Source organism: Staurois parvus, unplaced genomic scaffold, assembly GCF_062004578.1.
Source record: "Staurois parvus isolate SC_StPar_1 unplaced genomic scaffold, SC_StPar_1.0 ptg000191l, whole genome shotgun sequence".
Classification (NCBI taxonomy): Eukaryota; Metazoa; Chordata; class Amphibia; order Anura; family Ranidae; genus Staurois; species Staurois parvus.
In genome coordinates this window covers 5851617-5873636 of record NW_028317987.1, presented here as the reverse complement: position 1 = coordinate 5873636, position 22020 = coordinate 5851617, and the positions used below count along the sequence as shown (strand labels likewise).

At 43.7% G+C, this 22020-nt stretch overlaps 1 protein-coding gene across 1 annotated transcript in view; it reads right to left on the bottom strand.

The window, feature by feature from the left end:
- The window catches only part of LOC149461920 (uncharacterized), a 77463-nt gene that overhangs the window by 38374 nt on the left and 17069 nt on the right, over positions 1–22020 (bottom strand). Inside the window, exons 2-4 of the mRNA XM_089677751.1 lie at positions 19172–19624; positions 17402–17785; positions 3574–4201 (exon numbers count right to left, since the gene is read on the bottom strand). Of these exons, the coding sequence (XP_089533877.1) occupies positions 3574–4201; positions 17402–17785; positions 19172–19624 (1465 nt within the window). The remainder of the gene's footprint in view (positions 1–3573; positions 4202–17401; positions 17786–19171; positions 19625–22020) is intronic.

Below are 22020 nucleotides of genomic sequence, written 5' to 3'. Positions count from 1 at the left end.
TATCACAGTTTCGGAGGCCCTGAAATGCCAGGATAGCACCTAACCCCCCAAATGACCCCTTTTTGGAAAGTAGACACCCCAAGGAATTTAATAAGAAGCATGGTGAGTATTTGCAGATCTCATTTGTTGCCACAAGTTTTTATAAAATGAAGAAAAAAAACAAAAACATATTATTTCTTTTCTTTTTGAATATTTCAATACCTTGTGAAAAACATGAGATCTGAAAAATACTCACCATGCCTCTTTTTAAATTCCTTGGGGTGTCTACTTTCCAAAAAGGGTTCATTTGGGGTTGGGGGGTTTGGTGCTATCCTGGTATTTCAAATTTTTATTAAGACTCCACCATGCCGTTATCAGTTTGGATGAAAAGAGGAAAACATTCCTCAATCCAGGATGAAGAAAGGCCTCACTCTTTGCAGTAAATGACTTATACTCCGACCTTTGTCCCAGATATGTCTTAGGTTGTTCACCTGAATACCATGGAGAAAAAGGGGGGAAATGACGGAACTGTTCTGGGCCCACAGAATGAAACAGGAAGGCCTGAACTTATCATCTCTACATGGACATGCTGGAAGCCATTTTGTTCTGTATATTCTATTTCATGGTTTCTGAACACAGATTCTAAGAGCATTCCAAGGTGGTTACAGCTTATGTTCCCAGGTTATAAATCTGGGGGGGGGTATGGTGGTATCAGACGGCTACAAGATGAAGACTAGACATGACACCAAGTGGTAAGATAAATGGATGAGTCCATGTCTAGATTGAACAAAGGACACAAGAACTGGTCACAATGATTATTTCCCATGATCCTCTGGAAAGAGTGCATATTATACCTTACATTGTATATGGTGTTATTATTATGTGACAGGAATATCTGATCCAAAAATGTCAATTATATTATTATTAGTATTACATGAAGTGAATGCTTGCTTACTTATGTCCTCCAGGTTTATATTACTATATTCCATTTCCACATACATATATTTATATGAAATGGTTTAACAATGAATACATATTGATATATTGGGGATATTCTGTTTGTAACATTATAAAGTATTAGTTTGAGTTCATTGTATGACAACGTTGTTATGTTACAGAAGACGTGAGATAAGAAGTCTCAGTATAATGACCTCATCTTTTTGTAGGATATTTAGGTAGATTTGTTTTTTCCAGAATCACTTAAAGTGGATGTAAACCCCAAATATTTAAAAAAATTTACTTTTTTCCATAAATAAATACATTTTAATGTAAACATCCATACAGCTGTGAGTGTACCTCAGAAAAATGCTCCTTTAGCTTGTCTCCGCCCTCCAAAATCTGCTGGTCTGTGGGCGTGGCTTAGGACCAGAGAATAGTAGGCGGAGATGTGATGTCACACAATCCCCCAGTTATACCCCCTCCAGCCTCGGCTCAAGAACAATCACTGGTGCTGATGAGTGCTGAGTTGTGGATCTTGTGAAGGCAGAGACCAGCATGGAAAGGACACCCCCTCCCCCACCCCCTGCAGTGTATTACATGGAGGCTCATACTGGTCTCATCCTCAGCACAGCCTGTCACTCACAGGAGAAGGGGAGTGGTGACACCATATTTCTGCTGGTGTCAGATTTATTCTGGTCAGAAGATTAGGCGGGATTTCTGGAGAAAGGGATTGCTTCAAGATACCAGACTAAGCTGAATGGCTCAGTAAAGGTAAAATCTACCCAACTGCAGGATTAGACGGATTTGTGTTTTTTAGGTTTACAACCACTTTCAGTAATACATTATTAGCAGTGACATGGGTACCAGTCTGTGTGACACCAAACCTGGCAGAAAAGCAGTTCTCTCTAATGTAGTAAGAGACGGACAGAGAAGAGGACACACATCACAAAACAAGACCTCACAAGACAGGAGACAAGGGGCAACAGACGGACACAGACACCCCCTGAAGTGAGCGCACTGAAAGCTGACATCACTGACACCATACAGTCCATATTGGGAACTAGAACTTTCATTTTCCTCAGATAACTTGTACTCCCCTTATATCTCCAGATACATTGTTTAGTCCGATAACGGTTCTGGTGAGCACAGGAGGGGATGTGACGTCATTTTACCTGCAGTATAAATTATTATCATTTCCCTCCTCTGGGGAAGATTGATTTTACATATCCCTGAAGCTGATTCTGTCTTCTAGTCAATGGTTTATCCGGATGTATACAGTATATATATGACAAGGTAGACTACTTCATGTAACATTACATCTTCATCTCAGATTGTAAGCGGATTGGATTGGCCTGTGTATGGGATTCCAGATCAAGTCATGGCAAGGTACACGTTGAGCGTTGAATATCTGGGTGTAGAGAGATCACGGGGGGGATTTGTATATCTGTTGTCACATGTTGCTGAGTTACTGATTTCTTACACGACATTTCCAGACAGTTGGATGTAATTCATTAATATTTGGAAGTAATTGCTGGCTTGTATTTCTCCCCATTATTGTGGATTAGATCATTGTACTGTTATCTTGTATTGTTTATTATTTATCATCACCTATTAGATTTCATCCCCATTTTGTACTGATTTATATTATTAATAAATATATATTTTTGCACATTATTGCATTTTATTTTGTCTTCCAATTATCACAAATACAGAACTGGGATGTCGGTTACTTTGTGAGAATTAGTAGGGAATCTCCTTCATTCCAGATCCCGCCTGTTTCCATGAATTGTATACGGATTATTTCCTCACAGATAAAGTTCTGACAATTTGTACCGTTCTGGTGTTTTTGATCCTCAGAAATGAGATCTGCCGTCATCAGACATGATGGATTTTCAGACATCTATCCCATAGTTTGTAGACTCTATAACTCTCCTACACACTGAATCATAGACACTGATTGGGGTTATTGTACCCAAGAAATGGCGCAGAATACACCTTTGTCTACATTTACAAGGAAAGACCATTTATTTGTAAAAACAAGAAACAAGAAAAATGGTAAAAAGTGGTGTTTAAATATCACCAAAATAAATATCTATTTGTGTGAAAAAATTACAAAAATATAATTTGGGTACAATGTTGCATGACAGTGTAATTGTCATTCAAAGTGTGAGAGCGCTGATAGTTACCAGTCGGCCTGGGCAGGAAGGGGGTGGAAGTGTCCGGTATACAGGAGGTAGAACCATTTTTTTTTAAAAAGACCTCCAAGTGTTTGTGAAATCTCCCACCACAAAATGTACTCAGCCAATCACAGGGCAGGACTCCATTTTTATTCTTCTCCTGCTATCAATGGCCATCCCGGTCCCACACTTCATCCATGTCTTTTGGGGCCTCTGATCTCCTTATGGACTGTTTCTTCCATGATGAAGATCAGCCATGGAATATATCTGAGGTGTATATCAGGGGGTGCTTCTTCCCCACATGAGAGCTGGGATGTCCAGCAACATTCATCTAGAAGACATTTCCCGCACTCAAGGCACTAATACACCTCCAGGGTTGTGTGGGACCCCTGATGTACAAGAAGACAGGACTTCAGTGAGGAACATTTCCCTCACTCAGGACAGGAAAGTGGCTTCTCTCCCGTGTGAGATCTTTGATGTTTATGAAGACTGGACGTCTGTGAAAAACATTTCCCACACTCAGGACAGCAGTACGGCTTCTCCCCTGTGTGAGATCGCTGATGTGTGTAAAGATTGGAAGACTTTGTAAAACATTTCCCACACTCAGGACAGGAATACGGCTTCTCCCCCGTGTGAGATCTCTGATGCTTGTTAAGATTGGACTTATCTGAAAAACACTTTCCACACTCAGGACAGGAATATGGCTTCTCCCCAGTGTGAGATCTCTGATGTGTGTAAAGACTGGACTTCTGTGAAAAACTTTTCCCACACTCAGGACAGGAATGCAGCTTCTCTCCCGTGTGAGATCTCTGATGTGTGTAAAGACGGGTCTTCCTTGAAAAACTTTTCCCGCACTCAGGACAGGAATACGACTTCTCCCCCGTGTGAGATCTTTTATGCACATTAAGTTTGGATTTAGAACAGAAACCCTTCCCACACTCAGTACAGGAGAAGCTCTTCCCTGTTGGAAGGCCGGCCCGGTCCCGCACAGTCTGAGGTTCCTCAGGATAGAAGGAATCCGATGGTCCATCTACACTGGGTGGTGCCGGATGGACATTGGAGGGAGCCGGGTTTTCTCCTGGACTATACTGTGTGATGTCCTCATCTTCTACTTTCCAGTCTGGAGACAAAGTGAGACAATCCTCGGAGGTTTTCCTCATCTCCCGGCCATGGACTAAAATACAAAGACAAAGATTACTAGACAGGAGCGGATTGGTTCCCCCAAACCAAGACTCCGCCCACATCAGGCAGCTTGGTCTCTGAGGAGCTTACAATTCCACCCTCAAGGGAACTAGGAAATGGCTCCTCTGATCTCCTACCAGGTCATTTCTTTATTCATGGACCTTAGTCAGAGAGTGAGGAAACAACCAAAACTGTCTTTTATAGGAGGGACAGTGATGAGGGGATTATAGGACGAGGGTCCCCACCCCCTCTATCACTCATCATGACAGAGGCATGCCTGTGTTAGCAACATCACAGGAACATATGCCCAGCAATCATCTTTGCAGTCATGGATTTTCTCCTGTTTACTACACTTTCCAGTTTGGAACATTTTTCTTGGTAGGCTATAGCGGCCTCCATGTTTGGGTCAGATTTTTCTGTGCTGGTCAGAGGTCAGGCTCAGAGACCAGTATTTATAGAAGAAGACCAACCAACAGGATAGGTATACAGGCAGGTCACCCTGACAGATGACATGGGCTCACCTGAGGTGCGGGGTCTAAGCACTAACCAGTATCACCAGAGCTCCAGATGGTGGGTATGGGTTTTGCTGCGTGTTAGTACCAGGTCACAGTAGTAGTAGTCAATAAACAAGCCAAGGGTCAGTAACAAGTGGTTCCAGGTCAGTAGTGAAGGTACAGAAGGTAGCAGGAGAGACAAGGGCAAGATATTGGATGGAGAAGGAACAATAATCTGCCAACCAGGAAGTGCAGAGACATGGCTTAAATCAGGAAGTTCATGGGAGGAGCAAAGAGTTCAAGGTTCAGCAGAAAACACAGCAATGGATTAAGCAAAGTGCCGTCCATTATATCAGGTAGCTCAGTGCGAAGAGTTACTGCCAGACACAGTAGAGGTCCTGGGTTCAAGTCCAGGCTCTGACAGGTGTCTACGTTGAGCAGAGGCAATGAATTAATATTTAGCTTCCAGCTGATCCCCAGAACCTCCATAAATCCAGTCTAGATACATAAATTGTGTCTGCAGCACAGAGAAGGAAGATTATCCGAGAGAAATCCAGGAATACAGGACGGGGAACACAGCTCAGGAAAGTGACCAGGGGATTACAGGCTGATATCACCCAGTCCCCGCCCTACTCTGGACCAATCAGTGAGCAGTATGGGTGGAGGAATGGATTTAGTGTTCATGACCCACCTGTGCTGATCTCTGTAGGAGTGTCCTCCTCTATAAATGTCCCCGTTATTCCATCCTCCTCCATAGACTGCTGATCATCCCTCACATACGCCTCTTCTTCTTCTGATTTCACCTCAACTTTTATATACATCAGATCTTCACTCTAAACCAAGAGAATGAGAAATTTCACCAAATATATAAATATAAGAGTACATGAAAAATCCACACATCATCTCCACAAGTCCATGTTCTAGATTCTCCATCCCACCAACCTTGTAATGGTGAGGGATGGTGTGATTTTCCTGTGTGGAATCCCGGGAATACAGAGGACGGGGACATCTCTCTGGTGGGTTCCTGGTATTAGGTGGCTCCATCATATCCTTGTGTCCTTCTGAAAACTCCTCCATCACTCCATACTCCTCATCCTCCTCTTTATACTCTTCTTTAACATCAATATTATCATCCCCGAGGATTCCACTCTGAATATATAATAAAATGACATCAATGGTAACAATGCAGATAATGTACAGATCCTAATGATACTATCAGTGATTGGAGAATGTCCCAGAATTCCCGGCACCGCTCACCTCTCCTGTCAGCAGCTCCATCATCTTCTTGGTGACTTCTAGAATCTTCTGCATGTTGTGTATCTCAGGGTTTAGGGAGTCACATGGAGGCACTGTGATGGTCATATGATCACCTGACTTCAGAAGAGGAAATCTCTGTATTGAGGAACCAATAGGAATATCATGTTAGAATCCCAGAATCCTCCTCACCTCTCCGCTCAGGTCTGTGTTTTATTAATAGAGATGAGAGTGATGTCATGTGACCTCCCAGAATCCTCCTCACCTCTCCGGTCAGGGTTGTGTTTTATTAATAGAGATGAGAGTGATGTCATGTGACCTCCCAGAATCCTCCTCACCTCTCCGGTCAGGGTTGTGTTTTATTAATAGAGATGAGAGTGATGTCATGTGACCTCCCAGAATCCTCCTCACCTCTCCGGTCAGGTCTGTGTTTAATATTAGAGATGAGAGTGATGTCATGTGACCTCCCAGAATCCTCCACATCTCTCCGGTCAGGTCCGTGTTTTATTAATAGAGATGAGAGTGATGTCATGTGACCTACCAGAATCCTCCCCACTTCTCAGGTCAGGTCCGTGTTTTATTAATAGAGATGAGAGTGATGTCATGTGACCTCCCAGAATCCTCCTCACCTCTCCGGTCAGGTCCGTGTTTTATTAATAGAGATGAGAGTGATGTCATGTGACCTCCCAGAATCCTCCTCACCTCTCCGGTCAGCAGGTAGATGATCTCCAGGGTGAGGTTTAGTATCTTCTCAGTCATGTGACTCCGGTCCTCCTCCATCCTCATTGGTGCCATCATGTGATCTATACAGGTCTCCTTGTAGACGGATAACTTTGGGAAATGAAAGTAAGAATGATTTGGATGGTATTGGTCACACAATAATAGGATGTGGATGTGAGGGGGGAATAGGAGGGTTGCTGGACATTGAAGAACTACTCCCCCCATGGGAAGACATTTAGTCTGGACTGTTTAGTGTTTACTAAATCTTCAAGGTCCCGGGACCCTCTTGACCTGCTGCATCAGAAATCCCCTTTTCTCTGTTGGGTTTGTTTGGTCTCTGAACTGGTTTTGATGAGTATTAGATCTGCAGACAAGGAATGATAAATCTGATCCTTCCTATGACTTGTTTGCTCTGAGGCAGTGCTGTGAGAATCTCGGGTCATCATGATGTCCAGGAAGGGGAACTTGCTGATTTTTGGCTGGAGTTGCTGGATAATCAGGATAATTGGCAGAACTCTGGCTGCAAGGCTCCAATCTCCGGCAGCCTGCTGACTGACAGGAGTGATGTCACTGTCACTCTCTTCAGTAAGAGAAGGGATTGGGTAGCAGGAGGATGCTACTGGTGGAGTAGAGAGCTGTGGGGGAGGAGTCTGTTCTCATCTCTTCTATGTGTGGGTAGGAGGAGGACAGCAGGGGGAAGGGTTTGATCTCTTAGTTGCCAAGTATTCTGACATTTCCAGGACATTGTACAGAGGGGCAGTGGATTTTTGAGGTTCTGAATTCTAGTACCAGGCACTGCCAGATTCTGTGTCATGGGAAGGTATTGGACTGTCCGCCCATTAAGCATTAACCTCTTGCCGTCCACCTGCTGTTTATAAACGGCAGGGCGGTGGCAGTCCAGGGTCGGGTTGCTGTTCATAAACGGCACCCGCCTTTTCTAGCTGTGCGCGCTCCCTGGGAGCGCGCGCCACCGCGATCCGGTGCCCGCTGTGTCCTCCGGACACAGTGAAACACCGATCGTCGGACGGGACCTCTGTACGAGGTCCTGATCATGTGATCACTGATTGGCGAATCAGTGATCACATGCAAAGTAGTAAGGAAGATGTCACTTGTGACATCATTGCTTACTATGTGTGAAATCTGTGAATGATCACAGAGGTCACATGGTACAGGGCTATTCACAACAGGCTTGTACCATGTGACAAGCTGTGACCAATCACAGCTCACTCAGTACTTCTCAATGGCTGCAAGAATGCAGACAGAGAGAAAGAGAAATGATTGCTTTTACATCCTATATGGGTGTAAAAGCAATCAGTGTAAAAAAAAAAAAAATCTTCATCACCCTCCACAAGTAGTACAGTGTCACCATGGTGACAGTGTACTGCTAGGGTGACAGTATGTAAAAAAAAAATAAAAATAAAAAATAATAATATAAAAAAAATAAAATAAAATGTAAAAAAAAATGTTTAAAAATTATAATTTTTGGTTATAAACTAATTTGGATTTTTTATTTTTACTAAAAAAATAACGGAATAAATTTTGGCTAAGATTTATGATGAAATATTATTTATTTGCAAAATTTTATTTAAAAAAACACTTTTTTTCAAAATTTTTGAACTTTTTCATTTACATAGTAAAAAAAATAAAAATCCCAGCGGTGAATAAATACCACCAAAATAAAGCTTTATCTGTCTCAAAAAATGGTAAAAAATTCATATGGGTACAGTGTTGCATGACCGCGCAATTGTCATTCAAAGTGTGATAGCGCTGAAAGCTAAAAATTGCCCTGGACAGGAAGGGGTAAAAGTGTCCGGTCTGGAAGTGGTTAATGCTATGCAAACAGACCTCCCCAAGGACCAAGTGTCCTTCTTTGTTCTATTTTGTGTCTTGCTATATATTTGTTGACCAGTGAGATGGAGAGGTGAAGACTCCCTACACGTGCTGGCAGGAGTTCTTTAAGGAGGTCAGAAAAGTAAGTGAAGGTGGGGTGGGAGGACCATCAGAGACCAAGAGTTCCTATGAGCCCTAAAGCCCCCTCTTACCTCAGAGCCTTGCAGCCTGAATACCCCCTCAGAGGCCCCCACAGTCCTTCAACCCCACTAACCTCTCAGAGTTGTTCAGCCCTATTACTTCCTAACAGACTCCCAAAGTTCTTCAGTTACTCCTCCACCTCAGAGGTCCCAGAGTCCTTCAGATGCAGGAAACCCTCAGAGGATCCAGAGTTCTTTAGTCCCACTACCTCCTCAGAGACCCCTCAGTCCTCTACTTCCCTCAGACCCCTCAGTATTTCCCTCCCTCTGACACCAATGATGGAACATATTCTTCATGGCCGGCTGGGGAATGTTTCCTTCCTCCTGAGCAGCAATGTAAGGGGCTCTATGCTCCATACTCCTGACCCCGGCACTCCATCATTGTGTTGGCTGCATAGTGTAATGATTGCCCATTGGCTGCCTGTGTAGTGTCATCATTGCCCTTTGTAGGCCATGTATGGTCAGGATGGTCCTTGTCTTGTCTATTTATTGTCAGTGCTGTTTGTTTAGAGGACCATATTACTAGAATTTATCTCCACAATGAGGAGAATGTTCCGGCCCCGGAAGTGGGGGAATGTTCTGCCCCTGAAGGGGTTCATCTGGGTTCCCACACTATATATGTGTGTATCATCATCTGCTGGAGATAAAAGATGTCACAGTGACTATGGAGGAAGAGGACGGACATGACTATGGAGGAAGAGGACGGACGTGACTATGGAGGAAGAGATAGGACGTGACTATGGAGGAAGAGGACGGACGTGACTATGGAGGAAGAGGACGAACAGGACTATGGAGGAAGAGGACGGACGTGACTATGGAGGAAGAGGACGGATGTGACTATGGAGGAAGAGGACGGACGTGACTATGGAGGAAGAGGAAGGACGTGACTATGGAGGAAGAGGACGGACGTGACTATGGAGGAAGAGGACGGACGTGACTATGGAGGAAGAGGACGGACGTGACTATGGAGGAAGAGGACGGACGTGACTATGGAGGAAGAGGACGGACATGACAGGGGTTACTGGGTGTAAATAGAAAATAATGTCTTATTACCTCCTCTGCTGCCACTTCTGGTAACGTCTCTTCTCTACTTCAAAACCACTTGGAACTTCCTGCCTGACATCACTTCCTGTCTGTACCTGACATCACTTCCTGCCTGTACATGACATCACTTCCTGTCTGTCTTCCATAGAAACTTCCTGTCTGGGTAGAAGTGAGATCCCCACCTTGAGGAGCTCAGAGGAACTGCAACCCCAAGAAACATCTGTAAGGCTCTGTTCACACCTTTTTAGTTTGCTTTTTGTTCTTTTCGCAGTTCATTTTGCATTTTTTATGTGTTTTTGATATGTTTGTAAGGGAGAATGTCACCAGCACACCGAGGATCACCAATATGGGTCCAAAGGTTTTAATGAACGATCACATAGTTACAGCAAGGCAATGTTTTGGAGTCTCGCAGGACCCCTTCATCAGGCATGTGACAAAGGGTCCTGCGAGTCTCCGAAACATTGCCTTGCTGTAACTATGTGATCGTTCAGTAAAACTTTTGGCCCCATATTGGTGATCCTCGGTGTGCTGGTGACATTCTCCCTCGCTGATTCTGTTCGGTTCCGATCAACGGTCGCTGCAGCACCCACTTATACAAACCGCCATTTTTAATGCAGGAACGTTTGGATTGTACACTTGCATTTTGATACGTTTGTGATACCTTTGTGGCACATTTCGTGTTTTGTTCAGTTTTATTTTTTTTTCCAAAGTCATTTTTTTTTGCTGGGCACAATAAAAATGCAAAAATGCACAACCATGCATTTCAGCAAATTCTCCATAGAACTCGGTTGTATCAAAAATGCTGACCCTTTCCAAAAACACAGCAGTTGAAAAAAGCCTAGATGTGAACATGTCCCATAGGAAACCATATTTAATGGACTGGAGTGTGTTTCTGAAAACAAAAAGTACTAAAAAACACATTGGTGTGAACAGCCTGAATAATCACTCCTGTAAAATATCTGCCTTACACGGCTACCAGGGAAACTCAAATATAACACACAATAAGAGAAAATATAATTCTAGCTCTTATGTAGCCAATGATTTAACAAAGATATTTTATTACATATAGAAAATACATTAAAACAGATTCCCTCTGAAATCAATCTTTTTGGTGAAGAAAATGTAAAATGATTCTTTAAAGCAGGGCTTGAAAAAGCAGCTCGCCCGCTCGCCAAATACGAAGAGAAATCCTTGTGTGGCGAGCACAGATGGAGCTCCAAGCCTCATTGTGAAGCCGAGTTCCAGTTTCCAACTTCCGGTTTCCGACTTCCGGCTTCTTCTTTGGCACCGTCATTACACTGGCAGTGCCGCTGAGGGGACAGGTGCAGGAGAGGTCTGCTCTCCTCCGCTGGGAGGAGACACCCGCACTCCACTGCCGCGGGGGGTCTCGAGGAGAGGTGAGAGGTCCGCTCTCCCCCGCTGTGGGGGACACGAGGAGAGGCCCGCTCTCCACCACCTTGGGGGAAACGAGGCCCGCTCTCCACTGCCTTAGGGGACACAAGGCCCGCTCTCCACCGCCTTGGGGGACTTGAGGTCCGCTCTCCACTGCCTTGGGGGACATGAGGCCCGCTCTCCACTGCCTTGGGGGGACACAAGGCCCGCTCTCCACCGCCTTGGGGGACATGAGGCCCACTCTCTACCACCTTGGGGGACACAAGGCCCGCTCTCCACCGCCTTGGGGGACATGAGGCCCACTCTCTACCACCTTGGGGGACACGAGGCCCGCTCTACACCACCTTGGGGGACACAAGGCCCACTCTCCACTGCCTTGGGGGACATGAGGCCCACTCTCTACCACCTTGGGGGACACGAGGCCCGCTCTACACCACCTTGGGGGACATGGAGCCCGCTCTACACCGCCTAGGGGCACATGGAGCCCGCTCTACACCGCCTAGGGGCACATGGAGCATGCTCTACATCGCCTTGGGCACACGAGGCCCGCTCTACACTGCCTTGGGGGACATGAGGCCTGCTCTATATTGCCTTGGGGGACACGAGGAGAGGCCCGCTCTACACCGGCGTGGGAGACACTTGAAGGAGAGACCCACCAACACTGCACATCCCTACACCCACCAGCTTAAGGTAAATTACATTAACTAAATTTACATCTTTTAAAAGAGACTTTAGTTACTAAAGATGCAGGAGATAAACAAAAAAATACAAAATGTTCACTGCAGGTTTAAAGCTGTAAAACGTGATATTTTGATTGCACCCCATTGCTGTTAAGCTATTGCTGTGATGTTTAAATTGACATAAAGTTATGTTATAACTGCAGTTTTTTATATTTTGGACTATTTATTCTAAAGAAAAATGTAATTTCATAAGCTTTAAGGGGGTGTGGTTGGGGGCAGGGCTAGGGGCGGGGTTGGGGGCAGGGCTGGGGGTGGGGTTGGAGACAGACCTGGGCAAGGTGGGGTGGGGCAAATGGTGGAGAGTAAGGTTTTTGCCTGGCTAGTAGGTCTAGACTCGAAATTTTAAGCCCTGCTTTAAAGTATAAAAATATATATCAATCCTCTCATAATGAAAATGTTAAACAAAGTACAGGGATAGAACAATCCTCAGAAGGGAACATGTAGGATGACAGGAAAGGCTCCTGACTGGTGAGATCCTCCAAACATAATGATGACATCCATGAACTGGAGCGAGCTCGTTGGGGTGATAAAGCCAATCTGGAAACACTGTGTAGACGTTCTCCAAGAACTCAGCACACTCCAGGTGTGGAGAAAGTCTCCAGGTGGGTTTAGCCTGTCATTTATCATAGATACAAACACACTGTAACCGGGATGGATCACTCTGCCATTTGCTCTCTTTTTTAGTCTGCTGGCATAGCTGTGTCCAAATTCGATAGATCTGTACCTATGATCCGCTGTGCTTTATTTCTCCTCCCGAGACCGACACTTCCTATCCTCCATCCTACAGCCATCATACTACACTGCAGTGTGGATGGGAAGAATACTCTCCATGGTGCAATGATAGAAACTGACCAGAATTCCTGGACACCAAAACACCAATCATATGAATGTGGAACACTTTGGCGTAATCCTTTTTGGACATACTGCAAAATGTTCTGCAATGCCTTCTCTTCTCACCTTGGAACTCCTATCTGAAGATATCCACCTGTAAACTTGTACACAAAGGGCATTGGCTCTGTCAAAGATCTGCTGAACAACACTTACATAAGAACGTTTCAGGATCCCAGCCTCACTTATTTTCTGGACCAGAAAGACTTCTACAAATTCCTCAGAATTAGACATATGCTACCTCACCTGCACTGGTGTGAGAACACTCAGCCCATGGGCCTCATAACACTCTTCAACAGCTCTACACCTTCCAGCTCCCATCTCTCTACCTTCTACCACCTCCTCCAAAAACAAACTCATACAACCAAACTCCCAACGATGGGATTCTGGAACTCTAATTCTCTATCTTTTGAAAAAAAAAAACAATATTTTCTCATTTCTGTTATAAAAAATATCCAATTAAGTCAAATTTCATCATAAATTTAGGCCAACATGTATTTTGCCATATATCTTTGGTACAAAAAAAATCCCAATTACTGCATATTAATTGGTTTATGTGAAAGTTATAGAACTACAAACTATGGGATAGATAATGGAATTTACACAGCTTTTCCTTTCTGACTGCCCATCACATTTCTTGAGGTGATAAAATACCAGGATAGTACAAACACCCCCAATGAGCCCTTTTTGGAAAGAAGACACCCTAAGCTATCTGCTGAGAGGCATGTTGAGTCCATGGCAGATTTTTTTTTTTACTTTTTTTTTCTCTTACACAAAATTGTCACTTAAGTGATATATTTGTCACACAAGCCATGGGTATATGTGGAATTACACCCCAAAATACATTCTGCTACTTCTACCGAGTATGGGGATACCACATGTGAGACTTTTTGGGAGCCTAGCCACATACAGGAGTCTGAAATCCAATGACCACTTTGAAAGCCTGAAAGTGCACAACTTCCTCATTTCACTTCCTCACTACCTATCACAGTTTTGGAGGCCCTGAAATACCAGGATAGCGCCAACCCTGACCCCATATCTGGCACACTTGCTGGGGAAAAATTTTTGAATGCAAGGTGGCCATAAACATTAATGAGGGACTCATCAACGCAGATTTTTTGCTGGGGAGTATACACATCTGCACATTTTTGGTTGAGGTGATTTATGAAGGGCCTAATTTTGTGGAGTCAGTAAAATTCAGGGTCACCCCGAGGAGATGTCGTTGAAGTGCATAAAATGCAATATCTTCTCATACCTATGCCTGGCCATGGCAGCAGAGAACACGGCATATGATGAATCGGGTCTGCGGACCAATACGACCGCAATTCATTTTTCTTAGTAATACTCATGTTGAGGGTTAGGCCCAAACAAACCTTAAATTTGGAAAACGTATTAGGTTTCCATGCGAATGGTCTGGTAAGGTTTGAACTTGGGTTGGTGGCAATAAACTGATTTATACATTGATTTAATCCACAATTAATGCATATAGATCTTCCATGAAAAACCACTCCAAAAAATCAAGGGGAGTATTTAAATTGGCTGTTTCCACCTGAATTCCGGTTTGGGCACTGAATGGGGGAAGTACGGGTGCTGCAGAACTTGTGGGCTGCCAATTGGGATTTGCAAGCACATCCAGAAGGATACTAAGGGCTCTATGAGCCTGTGTGCGAATTCTTGGTGGTTGCTGGACAATACTTGTGCTTGCCACTGCACCAGCTTGTACTGCACTTTTGGGACTCACCATGTCACCAAGTGATACCGCAGTGCTGGTATGTATAAGACCAGGATGTACTAGACCGCTGGTGCTCACCAGTTCACCAAAAGGTAGTGCGGCACTAGTACTGGCACTCTGCTGCATATGAGAGTCATCATGCAGTTGTACCACCTCAACCTGGGAATGGGGTCGGGTAAACCTGACCTTAGCAGGGACCTCTTCCTCATCATCTGAGCTATCTGTCAGAGTGCTGCTGCTGTCTGCAGGTTCATGTTCTGAGGCTGATTGTATCAGTGAATCTTCCCCTTCGCTCTCACCTGACATGCTCAGAATCCTGGAGGCCTCTTCACTATAGTACCTTTTATTGGACATTTTGGCCACTAAATGTATAGGTACCTAGTGCGACTCACGGGAAAAAGAGCACCTGGCTGTCAAGGACTTTTTGATTTTGCAAACACTGCGGTTTTGTGTGCAATGTATCCTGTGACAGTGACCTACTGACACTGCACTTGCTGGGGAAGAAAGGGGGGTAAGCGTAGGGGCTAAATGCAGGTGCTGGCAGGTGTGTGAACGCTGGTATAGTGCTGATCTAATCAAAGATATTGATCCATTCAGACACTATACTAGCAATGGAGGTTTATTGTATATGAGCGTCTTCCTGGCAATCAAGGGGTTAAATGTGATGACTGGTGTAGTGACGGGCAATCTGACACCATCTGGGAGGGACGCTAATTGACACTAATGCTATCTGAAGTCGCCGGAGACACTAATACAGTGATCAGCAAAAAATCTGTACACTGTACTAATGACACTGGTGACAGGGCAGAGAAGGGGTTAACTGGGGGGCGATCAAGGGGTTAAATGAGTCCTAAATGTGATTTTACTGTGTGTGTATAGTGCATGGATCTTTCTTCTCTCTCTGGGATGGAAAGTGCTCAGAGAGGGAAGATTTCATCATTTCCTGTACCTGTGTAATGTAAACACAGGTACAGGAAGATCTCTGATAGGGCAGGGATCAATCATCAGATCCGAACATCACTGGCCTGAACATGATGATTGGTCAGGAACTGAATCATGGCAACGGCAGGTTGGTGCGTGCATGCACACATGTCCCCGGTCACCGCGGGAGCATGAACCACATATATACACATGATTTTGTGCAGGGAGTCCACCCTGTAGAAGTATTTCTATTATAGGGCGGACTTAAAGCAATTAAGGAAAGTGCGGCACTGTATTTCTATTTATTGACATTTTTGCACATTTATATGAGTATGTTTAGGTGTGGCCAGCGTTGTTTTAGTTGAATTCACTGTTAAGTTGGTTTATTGATTATTGATCACCTTTTTTAGCTGCTTGTGGGAATACTTTGTATTATTTGTGCTCCTCTTCACTAGTGTACCTTTCCAGTTCCTGTGTTTATAAATATGGACACAGAATGATCTCTGATTCTGTACAGGTGATCAGCAGGTCCAGGTGATCAGCAGGTCCAGGTGATCAGCAGGTCCAGGCCAGAAATCATTGGCCTGGACCTGATAATCGGCTTGTGTTGTACTGAGTGACAGCACAGTCAGGGCGGTGGGCTCACACGTGTACATGTACTGTATGTGATCTGGTGAAGCGGCGCTGCCCTGCCGCAGTATAAGTGTGGTGGTCGGTCCTGAACTGGGTAAAGTCAGATTGTTTGCCGATGATCTTTTACTTACTTTGGTCCAACCCAACACCTCCCTGCCAGTCCTATTTTCTATACTCCATACATTTCCCTTTCCAATGCAGCGCTCACCTCTGTAAAACAGAATGATGGTTTCCTTGGCCCACCTCCTACCTGGATTATTTGGGCATTCATCTCCCTCGCTCGTACAACACACTCCATGAGGCCAACTACATCCCCACTTTCAAATACTTGAGAGTCCTACTTCTGTCCTGGACTCATCTTCACCTCTCCTGGATACGGAGGATCAGTTCTGGGCCATAGAGGGCAGGAGGGGTTGTTTTGTGTTTACACCGGCAGTTCCATTACTCCATTTACTTTCCGGGTCATTACCATCCCCCATTATTATCACTGTCCCAGCCCTTTCCATCTGTGGGAGGAGCTGAGTCTCCACCTCATTAACACTGGGAGGCCTATAACAAACTCCAATGATGACCTTTGTAGTACCGCCCCCCATGTGCAGTTCCACCCATAATACTTCAGCCTCATCACACTCTCCATCAACTAGGTCCTCTTTCACACTCGCTCTGAGATCACTTGTCACATAGAGACAGACACCACCACCTTTCCTATTCCCTCGTCTCTCCGAAAGAGAACCTAACCAGGAATATGAATGGCCCAGTCATGTGAGGAATGAAGCCAAGATTCAGCAATACCAATTCAATCCTAGTTCTCTTCATGCACCAAACCTTCCAACTCACCTATTGTGCTGGGCACACTTCTGGCATTGGGGAACAAACACTTTCATTCACTGACACCTTGTTCATTCACGGACACCTTGTCCATTCACTGACACCTTGTCCATTCACTGACACCTTGTCCATTCACTGACACCTTGTTCATTCACGGACACCTTGTCCATTCACCTACACCTTGTCCATTCACCGACACCTTGTCCATTCACCGACACCTTGTTCACATGGATTTTCTGTAATTGTTTTACTTTAATACAAATGGTACCAATTCCACTGGTTGCAACATGGGAACATTCTTATCTGCCATAGCCCTCCCCTCATCTTTCCCCATTCCACCCCCAATAAGAACTGACCCCGGTCTGATCAGTCTACCCCGTTATAATCACTGATGTACAGGAAGACAGGACTTCAGTGAGGAACATTTCCCTCACTCAGGACAGAAATACGGCTTCTCCCCCGTGTGAGATCTCTGATGTCTGCAAAGACTGGACTTCACTGAAAAACATTTCCCACACTCAGGACAGGAATATGGCTTCTCCCCTGTGTGAGATCTTTGATATGTGTGCAGACTGAACGTCTGTGAAAAACATTTCCCACACTCATGACAGGAATACGGCTTCTCCCCCATGTGAGATCTCTGATGTCTGTAAAGATGGGACTTCTGTGAATAAAATTTCCCACACTCAGGACAGGAATACGGCTTCTCCCCTGTATGATATCTCTGATGTGTGTGAAGACTGGACTTGTCTGAAAAACATTTCCCGCACTCAGAACAGGAATACGGCTTCTTTTTAAAGGTGTATACTTGTGAGCTACTATGGTGTAAAAAAAAAAAAAAAAAAAAAAAAAAGTGCTTACAATTAATTATTTTAAATAAAGTGGTGCATCAACACATGAAACACATACTCAAAACATTGTGTGAAAAATAGACAAAAAATAGAATAATATATGTGTTGCGCTCCTCAAAATATTATTAGGTGATATATAATATGATATATTATAATGTATGTTTAAAATAAATTAAATAAATAAATAAAATAAATGTAATCTCATGATGATATAATGTGAATGAAGTAAAAAACGTGCCCAGTGCTATAATTGATGTGAAAATAAATAGCTAAAAATAATGTGTATAATAATAAAAAATTATAATATAATGTGCCACAAATCAAATGAATAAAGAGAAACCTCTTTGATAAATAATAAATATGTGCAAAAAATATGCATGTGCAAAGATTGCAAATATTGCCCTAAACACTGAAAAATATATATATATATATAATAAAATGCAATACCCAATTAATTGTATAAAAAATAATAATAAATAATACTAAAAAACGTGCAAATCATATATAGTTGTCACTCCACTTGTACCACCTGGGACGGTAATTAAGGTTACATGCTTCAAATGCTTATTTAGGCTGAAATGTGAACGTCCCAATCTATGTAGATATATGGAAAGTCTAAAGTTGTAGTAGACTGTGATGTTGCTTTCCTTCCACTAGATGGCCTCACAGTTCCTTCCAAGTATGACGGATGAGTGGATAGATATGGGTATCTCCCCTCCTGTGATTTTGGGTCTGTCTCCTATTTCCTCTTCCTCCCCTTTAAATAGGAAATAGGAGACAGACCCAAAATCACAGGAGGGGAGATACCCATATCTATCCACTCATCCGTCATACTTGGAAGGAACTGTGAGGCCATCTAGTGGAAGGAAAGCAACATCACAGTCTACTACAACTTTAGACTTTCCATATATCTACATAGATTGGGACGTTCACATTTCAGCCTAAATAAGCATTTGAAGCATGTAACCTTAATTACCGTCCCAGGTGGTACAAGTGGAGTGACAACTATATATGATTTGCACGTTTTTTAGTATTATTTATTATTATTTTTTATACAATTAATTGGGTATTGCATTTTATTATATATATATATATATTTTTCAGTGTTTAGGGCAATATTTGCAATCTTTGCACATGCATATTTTTTGCACATATTTATTATTTATCAAAGAGGTTTCTCTTTATTCATTTGATTTGTGGCACATTATATTATAATTTTTTATTATTATACACATTATTTTTAGCTATTTATTTTCACATCAATTATAGCACTGGGCACGTTTTTTACTTCATTCACATTATATCATCATGAGATTACATTTATTTTATTTATTTATTTAATTTATTTTAAACATACATTAGGAATACGGCTTCTCCCCTGTGTGAGATCTCTGATGTGTGTAAAGATTGGATTTCTGTGAAAAACATTTCCCACACTGAGGACAGGAATACAGCTTCTCCCCCGTGTGAGATATCTGATGTCTGTAAAGACTGGACTTCTGTGAAAAACATTTCCCGCACTCAGGACAGGAATAAGGCTTCTCCCCCATGTGAGATCTCTGATGGCTGCAAAGACTTGACTTCAGTGAAAAACATTTCCCGCACTCAGGACAAGAATACGGCTTCTCCCCTGTGTGAGATCTCTGATGCCTGTGAAGATGGGACTTCTGTGAATAACATTTCCCGCACTCAGGACAGGAGAAGCTCTTCCCTGTTGGAAGGCCGGCCCGGTCCCGCACAGTCTGAGGTTCCTCAGGATACGAGGAATCCGATGGTCCATCTACACTGGGTGGTGCCGGATGGACATTGGAGGGAGCCGGGTTTTCTCCTGGACTATACTGTGTGATGTCCTCATCTTCTACTTTCCAGTCTGGAGACAAAGTGAGACAATCCTCGGAGGTTTTCCTCATCTCCCGGCCATGGACTAAAATACAAAGACAAAGAGGATTACTAGACAGGAGCTGATTGGTTCCCCCAAACCAGGACTCCACCCACATCAGGCAGCTTGGTCTCTGAGGAGCTTACAATTCCACCATCAAGGGAACTAGGAAATGGCTCCTCTGATCTCCTACCAGGATATTTCTTTATTCATGGACCTTAGTCAGAGAGTGAGGAAACAACCAGAACTGTCTTTTATAGGAGGGACAGTGATGAGGGGATTATAGGACGAGGGTCCCCACCCCCTCTATCACTCATCGCCATCTTCCCAACACAAGAAGTACTGCACTTCCTTATTTACTCCATGATTTAGTCATGAAGAACAGGGGGGCTGAGCCCCACCAGAGGTCAGAGAGTGAGGATGGGGGGAGAACAACCAAGATGAAGACTGGACTGATCCTGAAGACCACCATCATTGGGGTATTGGCTCCTCCCTCATTATCACTTTCTGTTTAAGGGTCAAAGCTGGAGGATGTTATCACATTATTATCACCATGTAAAAGTCTGTGCTCCAATCACAGCATCCGATATCAAATGTCAATCTGGTAGGAAATGGGGGGAACAAAAGAGAATCCATATTATGTGTATATATTGCAGTGGGGGGAGGGGGGAGCAGAAGTCAGGACTATGGAATGTACAACATAGAGTATATAGTGCAGGGGTCAGGAGGATGTAATGTACAACATGGAGTATATAGTGCAGGGGTCAGGAGTATGTAATGTACAACATAGAGTATATAGTGCAGGGGTCAGGTGTATGTAATGTACAATACATAGTATATAGTGCAGGGGTCAGGAGTATGTAATGTACAACACAGAGTATATAGTGCAGGTGTCAGGAGTATGTAATGTACAACATAGAGTATATAGTGCAGGGGTCAGGAGTATGTAATGTACAACATAGAGTATATAGTGCAGGGGTCAGGAGTATTTCTCAGATTGGGGGGGGCATAGTCACAAATGTGGTGCTGCTTTTGCGTGAGTGTTGTTTTTGAAGGAGTGCTAAGACGCAGTTGAACACAGCAGTCTAATCATACCTTCCCTGCTTTTCACAGGTAAATGCTGCTATCTGCTCTCCACTCTAAACTACAACAGCACATTGACTCCTTTTAATTTCAGAACAAATAGTGTATATATATATATATATCTGTCTGTGTTGATTAGTTCTCACCTCTTGTTGCACCTTTTTTAATGACTGTGGCCTGTGTCTGGTCTGTGCTTGAGAAACATCCCCCCTAGTCATGTGATTCTTATCAGTTCCTAATTGGGGCGGAGATGAGTGCTCATTTGGCCATCTCCTTATAAATTTAGATCAGCTCATGGGGGTGGTCACAGATGGGGCGCATAGTCACAGATGGGGCGCATAGTCACAGATGGGGCGCATAGTCACAGATGGGGTGCTGCTTTTGCATGAGTGCTGTTTTGATGGAGTGCAGAGACACAGTTGAACACAGCAGTTGAACTAAAGCAGGAGAACTCAAGCAGCAGGAAGATACAACAAGAAACTCTACTGCATCATGGACAGACTGCGAGCAAACACCCCGGGAAACATCTCCTACAAGTCTGAGTCCTGTGGGGGAAAGGGTTAATCTCTACCTCTCTAAAATCTATTTCAATAATTCTGAAACATACTAACATCTCACAGATAGAGAACGTTGATGAAATCAATACGGAGTATTTACTCGGCTACTGTTTATACAAATTCTAATATGTCATGTCAACCTGCCCGAAATGTGTCATATCACGCCAGCTACAGATATTGGACTTTGATTTCTGCACAACACAGTATTTGTATATAATAATACTTATTAGGATGAGATCGTGTTATGAAATACGTTTAGCTAATGATGTTCTGATTGGTTGAATCGATATTGGTTGTAATAATCTGATTGGATGGAGAGACATCCTCCCTCCATAATTGTATTTAAATCCTTCTTTTGCTACCAATAAATGATCATACTTAGAACCATCCTGCTCCTGTGGTCTGTCATTGTATGGTCCCAGAATTCCGAGGGGTCCTCCAGATCATCCCAGGGGCCAAATTAACCCCTTCCCAGCAAGTCCCACTCCGTGTACCTTTTATTATGTCCCCTCTACTCCTTTTCATATTACTTTCCTGCATTCCCAAAATCTAACATCTTTACCCCTCTGCTCCACCCCAAAACTTGTACATCTCCCCCTCACTGCTACCATCTCCCTACTACTGCTCTCATCACCTCCTGCTGATACTTCACTCTCCTGCTGACCCAAACACCAGGTCTGGAAGGCATGTGCGCTCG